Genomic DNA, 8,718 nt, shown 5'->3' with positions numbered 1-8,718 from the left:
GATTGTAGGGCTTCAGTAATTAAAAACAAAAATGAATCCTTCTTTGCCCCCCCCCCCAAGAGCACTGGAAAGAGTTTGTGTACACGAATGCAGGGGTACTCCCCCCACCACTGCCATAGGTGTCTACACCTTCCCAAGGGAGAAATGCACTCCTATCAGCCCGCCCCACACACACTACATCCAAAGACAAAGCTTTTGCCCTAAACCTACCGGAAAAGTACACACATAAGAAATGAACCTACACAGGCTAAAATTCCAGAGCTTAATTTCATTGCTAATGGCAAGTCAGAGAAAGGGAAGGTCTCTTCTTCTGATCCTCTTAGCTTCTATACCCATGTTGTTCCAGGCAGCCCTTAACTGAGGGGACTCACACACGTTGGCATTTTCCTTTTTTCCTTTGGCCAAAAATTCAGCTTTCTCCTGGAAGAAACCCTGGCTCAGGACAGCACATCCACTGGATGTATTGCTCTCTGCCCAGCTCTAGAAGGGAGGGCAGACAGCACAGAGAGGCCAGGGAGCTGGGTCTGACTTCATCTTGCATGTGGGAGAATGCTTTCACAGTGCCTCCTTGGCAATTTTGACCCTTCAGTATCTGATCCCTTTGCCACTGTAGCCCAGTCTGTTAGAATTTTGAATTCAATGAAGGCCTCCATGTGGGAAATAGAAGGACAAGGGGCAAAAGCCAAGAAACACTGGAAGATTCCACCGTTGTGGTATATTAAAATACTGGTCACCAAACTTTTGAAAGGTAAGGCACATAATTTGTTCTAGTCGATAAAACCCACGTCACCCTCCACCCCAAATCCTGTCACACACACACACACACACACACACACACACACACACACACCACACATCAATGTGTGAGTGTACAAATTAGTTTGGGTTTGAAAATACATCATTGGTGCCTATATTAACTGGAGACACCCTAGGGTATCATAAAACTGCAGTGGGAATTATTCCCTCGAGTTGAGACTCTAGCCATCACACTCAGCTGGGACGCACCTCTAACAGGTTAGCAAAAACAGAAGATGTACAAGGAGCCCAAATCTGAGTCTTTAATCTGGCCTGCTCCTTTCATCCCACTGTTTCCCCAAGGCATGTGTCATCCAGATGGGAGAGGATGCTGCGTCCTTGTTAACATTAAATAGAAATGGAAAACAATTCATCCTGGCAATTACCATCTCTCTACCATCAGTTTACTTCCTGTCCCTCCAACTTAACCACCTCCAGTTACCACCCTCTGACTTCTATCCTGCCCCCAACCTCTCCTTAATGGGGGGGGGGGGAGGATCTCATTCAAAAGAGATGGGGTAGAAGGAAAAGAGAAAGGATTAAAGAGAAAAGGAACAGTTTACCTTTAAAATAATGACTCATTTTATTTTTTTCTTTTAATATGTAGTTATAAATATATTTTGTCAAAATATATGATCAATATGGTCAAAACATTTGCACGTAAAGTCATAAATAAGGTCAAGGTGAATGTTTAGGTTTTTTTTTTTTTCCTTTTTTTTTTTTAAAAGATAAAAGCCCAGCTATAAGGAAGCAGTCTGTGTAGTGTGTGGGTGAGTGGATGGGAACATGCGTGTCCCCAAAGACTGCCTGACCTCAGCGGCACCCACATCCCTCTACTACCATCTCTTGATAATTTTTCAGTACCACCTTGTCATACTCATCCAGGTACAGCATGGAGATGGCGCTCAGTTCGGTGGGGACACAACAGGCTTTGGGGATACTGGAGTTGACAGAGTTGACCAGGGTCTGCACAATGGCATGGTTGGTTGAATTGAGGTGGTCAGCCAGTGGAAAGGGGCAGTCCCCGTGGCAGTAGAAGGCCTGGTAGCCCGGTGGGGCCACAATCCAATCGTTCCAGCCCACATCGCTGAAGTCCACGTAGAGCGAGTGGCGACGACAGTTCTTATTCTTCTTCCGGGGCCGCTGTGGGTGATGCTTGGGGCTACGCTTGGCCCTCTGGCGTCGGGTCAAGGCATGTCCCCGGCCATCATGGCCAAAAGTGACCAGGAGGGGCCGGAGCTGGGCCCAGTCCCCACTCCCTTGAGGTAACGATCGGCTAATCCTGACATGCTGGCCCTGGTGGGTCCGTGTCTGATGGAGGTGAGTCACCTCAATGGCCAGCCCGTAGTTCGGCTGCTTCTCCCGGGTCCAGCGAAGGACCGCAGGGCTCACATCGAACGTTTCCCACCGTGTCACATTGTGGTGGACCAGTCTCGTGTCCAGTAGTCGTGTGATGAGGTGCCCAGGCACCACTTCTGCCGGGGGCTTCATAACCTCATAAATGTTTATTCGGTGTAAGCCCTGCTCCCAGTCGGGGCCCTGGTTCACCTGCTCCCGAAAGAGTCGAAGCTCTGCGGAGGAGACCACCTCGTTCTCTGGGATGCTGCTGAGGTTAAAGAGGAAACGAAAAGCAGAGTTTTCGCTGGTCCCTGGGATGTTCTCCAAATGTTCTAGGCACCGTTGAGGAGGAAAAGAAAAAAGGGAAAAAGAAAAAAAAAGCACATTAACTTTTTTGAGAGATTAGAAAGTGGAGAAATAGCTTCAGTCAAGAAGCACTGGGTGATAAGAGGTGAATTCTGCTCACATAGTGGAAGCCTATGTGCAGAAAGAAGCATACCTTTTAATTTGAAGGAACAGATCAACGGGCAGCTAGCAAACCAGCAAAACTGAGCTAGCATGCAGCAAGCACCGAAGACAGAAAGTATCTCCCCAACTCCTTTATATGTCTAATAATTTCCATGTGTCAACTCTTTACTCCACCACCATCAGGCTCCCCTTTTAAAGCTCTCTTGGCTTTGTGTACACAGTTTTCTTTACAAGTGGTTATAAAGAAAAAGGGGGGCCACAGAGCAGAGGCGGGAGGAAACAGGCACACCACTACCCTCTCCCTCTTCTTCCACTTTCGAGTATGTTACTAAACATTTCCCCAGCGATCTTGGAAACACAGAGCATGCCTTGTTGATCATGTTACAGAGGGGAAAATAAATTCCAACACAGTAATGATGCTGGTGGATTAATAACTCAGATTTACTTTGGAAAAGAAACATCCGCTAGGAAACATTCAGATCGGATTACAAGGCCCCTATTGAATAAACCTGACAAACACACAGCTGTAATATTAAATTCAGTAGGTGCTTTGAAAAAAAAAAAAAAAACCGGGCAGAAAACCTGGCAGAAAAGGCTTTGATATAGCAAAAACACACCGCAGGGGCTAGCCCACGTCTGAGTGGTGTCATTCCCCTGCCCCAGAGAACCCCTCCCCTCTGTCTCCAAAAAATAAATTCAGCCACAGCTCTTGGAGGTAAGCAGCTCTGTTCCCGGCCTCCAGGATTTGGGGCTTTGATGTAACCTGAACTCCCGTCCCCCAGGGCTGCCACTGCCCCCCCCCCCAGCCCCTGCTGGCCCTCCCCCGCCCCAGACTCTCCGCAGGGACTGACCTTCATGGTGGAAGCTTCTCACGGTGTTGGCCCTACTGGCGCGGCGCTCAGGGTACTCCAGCCCGACGCTGTGGGTCTGCTCTTCCTCCTCCTCCTCCCCAGACTGGAGCCGGTAAAGATCCCGCATGTAATCTGGGATGACGGCGCTCTTGCTAGGCTGCGGCCGGCGGCGCAGCCCGAACATCTGCAGAAGTGTAGCCTCGAAGTCCAGCAGGAGCTCATGGCTCTGCCCTGAGCGGCGTCCTCCCGCGTGGCCCTGAATCTCGGCGACTTTTTTCTTCCCCGTCTCAGGTATCAAACTAGCATGGCTCGAGCCTCCTAGCAGGACTTGGCATAATAAAACGACCATCAGCATTCGGTTACCAGGAATCATGGTGTCTCTGGGGAGGGGGAGGAGGTGGAAGGTTAAAGAATAAATAAACACCAATAACTAGAGAAATAGAGATGTCTCTGCAGATGCATCTAAGGCTAGCGATGGAGGGTCAGGATGGAAAACAGGTCAGAAAGATCAAGTTTGTGTCTTCTCCCTCACACACCCCCACCACCAGCAGCTGCAGCCATGCACGGCCTGAAAGTAGGAATTGCCCTGTAATTACTTGGTCTAACTTGTTTACAGTCAAATAACCCCAAATCAGATAGCCTCCATCCTGTTAATCTTTTTTTGTCCCAACTGCTATCTGAGCCATGATCTCAGCTTGGTTTCTTCAAGGATAAACAGTTAACATTGAGGGGGTAAGAAAGGGTGGGGGAGGGAGGGCTATAATGCCACCGCTCTCCACTTCAGACCTTCAGCCTCTCTCCCTCTTCCTCCACCCCCCTCCCCTTCTTCCTCCGCCCTCCTTCACAACTTCCAGCTGGTTCGGAGCGGGAGGGTGGGCGAAGACACTGGGCGGCAGGAGCAGAGGCTGAGGCGGAGAGCGTGGTCTGGGAGCTGACCCAGTGGCTTGACGGTTTATTTCACCCTGGCTGACGAGTTTGAAATGCCCAGCAAAAAGCATCTGATCGCGCCCGCTACTCACTCCCAGGAAAGCGGGGGGCAGGAGAGGGAGGATGATTCCGAGAGAGACCTCGGAGAGCTTTGACAAGCAGCTGGGAACATGCACGGGGGCACTGGGCTCTCCCCAGTTCGTGTGTGTGTGTGTGTGTGTGTGTGTGTGTGTGTGTGTCCGTGTCCAGAAGGTACAACCCGGGGCTGCGGACCTTTCATCTCTTTAGCCCCCTCTTGCTCCCCTTTCTTGCAACGCACCCGATCTGAGAGCGCGAGTGGGAGCAAGCAGCACTTTACACAAAACCGGTACGCTCGGAGCCCCGCGGCTGCCCGGCCAAGAAGAAAGCGACAGCGCTGCCAGAAAGCGGAGTGTGAACTCTGGTAAAAAAAAAAAAAAAGGTCCGACGGGAGGGACGCAAGGCGCGCAGGGGTGGGGAGGGCAGAGTGAAATCCCAGGAGGGGGGAAGGAAGAGGTGTCTACTCACTGACAGAAAACAAGGCATATAATAACAGTCCATGATTCTTGACAGCCAATCTTGAACAAACTTGCTGGAAAGGCTCAGAGGAGCTGCGGCAGTGCGTTGCTCTGGATGGCACTACGGAATGGCTCCTAAAATGAATATTTGAATATAATGAGACTCTGGCGCAGACAGACTCTGTTTTTCTTCCAGCCCCTCTGAGTCACGTGAACGCGGAGGGCCCGCCCCGCGCACGGAGGAGCCCGCCCTTCCCGCAGCGGGCGGCGAAAGGGCCCGCGCGCCCTCCCCCGCGGCCCCGCCCCTTCCAGGAGAGGCCAACCCCCGCGCCGGCCGCCCGGGCAGCCGGCGGTCCGGGAGGAGCTCCGGGCGGCGCTCGGAGCCGTCCCCGGCCGTCCCCGGGCGCAGGACGCGGAGGACGACGTCCTCGCTTCTACCTGCGGCGTTCGGTGCAGCGGGCCCGGCCCTCGCGCCAGCGACCTGACGCTGGAGGATCTGGGACGCACAGTAGGGGCTGCGCCTCTCGGCACGAACGCGGCTCCAGCGGGGCCGGCGGCGTCCCAGCAAGCTCAAAGCCTCGCCAACCGAGGGGGTGCCGAGGGACACACAAACAGGCGCGCGCGCACGCACCCCGCCACTTCCTTCCCGGCGTCTCCGCGAGGCCAGAGACTGCTGCCAGCGACAGCCGGTCACCCCCAGGCGAAAGCCTGCGAGTGCTCGGACGAGCCAGGCGGGTGCTGGAGCTCCGAGCCCAAAGCTGCCTCCCCTGTCACGCAACAGGCCGGAGTGGGGGGTGTGAGGCCGAGATCGGTGTGGGAAAGTGGGAGGGGAGCGGCCGCCGGGCTATTTTCCGCGCTTCCATGCGGAGAAGCCCCGCGCCGCGTCGGCCGCGGGGTCCTCTGCGAGCAAAGCAAATCCCCAGAGAAAGCGGCTGGCGGGCCGTTCAAGGCGGAGGAGAGGACTCAGGAGACGTCGCCGCGGGAAGGGCGCATCACAAGTTTCAGGTCTGCATGTCGCTGAGGTTTTGCAACTCCCGACCCAGCGCAGAAAGGAAATCCCACCGCGTTCCCAGGAGTCGAGAAAACCGTGAACAGCTTTCGGCCTGCGCTCGACCTCTGCGTCTGCGTCTCTCCCTCTCTCTCCAGATTGTCTTATTTTTGAAACCACCACTCCTCCCCCCGCCACTTCCTTCCCCCCACCCGCTTCCTCCTTTGCACCAGCTGCAGAGTCGCAGCAAATATTTCTGCAAGAATTTTACCAACCCACAGCTCAAGGAATTACCGGGATGCCCCGACTAACGGGAGACGCTGCCGGCGTGGGTCGTTCTGCACGGGGGCCTCTTCGAAAACCTGTCCCGCGCGACTCTTCGTCGGCCCCCGCCCCGCCTGGGGGTCCCGAGCCCCAGACTCTTCGCTCCCATGGTCACTGCACCCGGCCTCCCGTCCCCGCGGCTCTTCCCAGTTCCAGCCTCGGGTTGCTTTAGAAGACGGGGAGCTCAGCTTGCCCTCCTTTCCCCCCCTCAAACTTGGTTGCTTTCTCCGGGACGCCCGCGGGAAGCCTTTGGGGGGAGAGTGAAGAATCGGGCGCTTAGCCCTCCCTCCGAGCCGCGGCTGCCCGGCGCCGCCCCGCCCCGCCGGCCGGGATGTGGGGGCCGCGGGCGCCCCGCGAGACCGCGCCGCTCCTGGAGTGGCCCTGCGCTTCTCCCGCTCCCGCGCCACCGCAGGGTCTGACTGCCAGAGGGCTGGGAGAGCAAGCGGGTTGAGACGCCGGGAGCCCTAAAAAAGCCACGTGGGAGGAGCTGTAGAATTAGGCAAAGCAGACGGGGAAGAGCCGGTCCCCGCGGAGCGAAGGGCCGGTGGCGAGGCGGGCGCCCGGGGACCCCGGACAAGCCTCTGCCCCAGGGAATCTCCCAGGGCGGCGGCGGGAGCGCGCGGCGCTAAACCCGGAGGCCGGACGAAGCGCGTGTTGTGTTTCAACGTCAGATTCCGTAGGTTTCGTCTCTAGTCGCGTTTTCCTCCCCCAATTCCCCCTCCCCCCGTTTTTTGAAATAAAAAGATAAATGCCGAAAAGGACGCTCGTCTCCAGAACTTTTTCTTGGGAGTTGGGGGAGGCAGGGATGCAACTCGCAGCGATTGTCCTTTACTTCACCGCGCGAGTCTTCTTCCGACGCCCAAATCTGCCCAGAGCTGGCCTCAGTTTACTAAGCCTATGTGTGCCGGGGTAGGGGCGGGAGGCGCTGGACGTCTCACAGAGCTTTCAGCCCACAAACTGCGATCCTCACAGTGCGTCCTCCTAAGCGGAGCCCAGGAAGCGTCGGGCCCAACTCCCGAAGGGGGGTGGGGGTCCGCAAGGATTCGGGAATCCCAGTATGCTGGCCGGCCGGCTCTGGGCTCGTAGGACCAGCAAGAGCCTGGGTCCGTGGCGCGCCTCGCCAGCGACTCCCCGCGGGCCGCGACACTGCCGGAAGACGCGTGTCCCGAGCGCCAGGCGACCTGGCCGTGGTGCCTACAGACCCCACACCAGGAAATGATAGGGGAGAGGCTCCTTGGAGGCTGCAACTGCACGAAAATAGCTTGTGCATCAGGCACGTCGTGCAGGGGCGCTTCGCGTGCTCCCAGGGGCTCCCGCCGCCTGGGGGCCGGGTCGGGTGACACTCCCCTCGACGCAGCCCCTCTGGCGGCGCGCGAGCTCGGGAGGCGGCAGGACAGTGCTCCCCGCGGCACAGCCAGCGCTGGTTAAGTGTTCTTTCTCCACCTCGCGGCCCCTCGGCCCTCTCACACCCTCCGGACCTCCGAGCCGACACTCCTTTCTCTCCCGGTCCTTCCCGTCCGGGGATCGCAAAACGCCAGTGCCCTCGCGACGCGTTCGGCTCAGGACCCCTCGGTCTTTCCCAGCGACCCGCAACTAGAGGCTCCTCTCTCCCGCTTCTCTTCTGCCCCGACCCTATCAAAGGTGAAACTCGCCCGGCGCCGCTGGACGGAGAAAGTGGCCTGGGTGGAGGCAGCAGAAGCTGTAGAAGTGCCTTTGAGCGCCATCATCCCTACCCCTATCACCACCGTTCGGGGGAAAATAGGCCACCTTTAGCCGTGGCCACAGGCTGAGCCCCCCGCCGCTCCCCCCAAGGATGCTCCCCGGCCCCCTGTGCCCGGCTCCCCTCGCCAGGTGGCCTTGCTCACCATAGGTCCCTGCAGTAGCGGGCTTGCCAGCAGCAGCTCCCGGGGACCTCTGAACGGCGGCAGTGAACCTGGGCAAGGACCGAGGACTGGGGCGCGGCAGGCTCGAGACGGCGCGGACGGGACTCCCATCAGGGAGAGAGGCGAGCTACTCAGCCCCGAGCGGCCGCAGTGTCTCGGGCTCCCGTCCCTCGGCTCGGGGGCCACACTCACCTAGCTTCCGGGCAGGGCTCCGCTCTCCTTCCCTCCCTCCCTCCTCCTCTGCCCTCGTGCATCATCTCCTTCCCCCTCTTTCCCTCGCTCTCTTTCTTTCTTCCCTTCCTCCTCCTCTCCCCCGGCAGCCCCTCCCTTCTTCCCTCCGCCCTCGCTCGCCTCCCTTTCTGAGATGGGCGCCCCGCCCACATCCTCCCCTCCAGCCGCCGCGCCTCGCCTCGCAGGCCCGGGTCCCGGAAGCCCGGGCTGCGCCGGAGTCCGCAGCCGCTGCCCAGGCCGGGCCCGGTGCTGCCTCCAGCCGGGGGAAGCGGCCGGGGCTCACCTGGGGACCACGTGCAGAGGTACTAGAAAGCATGCACCGACTAGTCGCCGTTCCTTCCAAAAATACCCATGGGAGTCTGGGCTTCCCCGAGTTT

The 8,718-nt window shown here is 57.6% G+C and overlaps 1 protein-coding gene across 5 annotated transcripts; it reads right to left on the bottom strand.

Annotated features, from left to right (window-relative positions):
- Window positions 1-1,489: 1,489 nt before the first annotated feature.
- Window positions 1,490-8,376, bottom strand: BMP4 (bone morphogenetic protein 4). Of its 5 annotated transcripts, none has more exons than XM_039240500.1 (4): window positions 8,303-8,376; window positions 4,926-5,050; window positions 3,453-3,779; window positions 1,490-2,465 (listed from the first exon to the last, which is right to left on the bottom strand). In XM_039240500.1, exons 1-4 carry the CDS (start codon window positions 8,365-8,367, stop codon window positions 1,609-1,611), a joined length of 1,374 nt encoding a protein of 457 aa, XP_039096431.1. In that variant the 5' UTR covers window positions 8,368-8,376; the 3' UTR covers window positions 1,490-1,608. The 5 variants fall into 5 exon arrangements, with proteins under 5 accessions (XP_039096431.1, XP_039096429.1, XP_039096430.1 ...); XM_039240498.1 differs by having other exon boundaries at window positions 3,453-3,832; window positions 4,930-5,050; window positions 8,303-8,327; XM_039240499.1 differs by lacking the exon at window positions 8,303-8,376 and adding an exon at window positions 8,093-8,283 and having other exon boundaries at window positions 3,453-3,832.
- Between the last annotated feature and the right edge of the window lie 342 nt (window positions 8,377-8,718).

Source organism: Hyaena hyaena, unplaced genomic scaffold (assembly GCF_003009895.1).
Source record: "Hyaena hyaena isolate Hyena2069 unplaced genomic scaffold, ASM300989v1 scaffold_175, whole genome shotgun sequence".
NCBI lineage: Eukaryota > Metazoa > Chordata > Mammalia > Carnivora > Hyaenidae > Hyaena > Hyaena hyaena.
The sequence above is the reverse complement of the archived record's forward strand: the minus strand, read 5'-3'. Positions and strand labels throughout refer to the sequence as shown.

What these genes read in the sequence shown, in the direction of transcription:
- BMP4 (XM_039240500.1), bottom strand. Translation starts at nt 8,367, where the DNA reads ATGATGCACGAGGGCAGAGGAGGAGGGAGGGAGGGAAGGAGAGCGGAG. An exon ending in GAGCCCTGCCCGGAAGCTAG is followed by an intron (nt 5,051 to 8,302) that starts GTGAGTGTGGCC and finishes TATTCATTTTAG; the next exon opens with GAGCCATTCCGTAGTGCCAT. An exon ending in ATATGCCTTGTTTTCTGTCA is followed by an intron (nt 3,780 to 4,925) that starts GTGAGTAGACAC and finishes TATTATGCCAAG; the next exon opens with TCCTGCTAGGAGGCTCGAGC.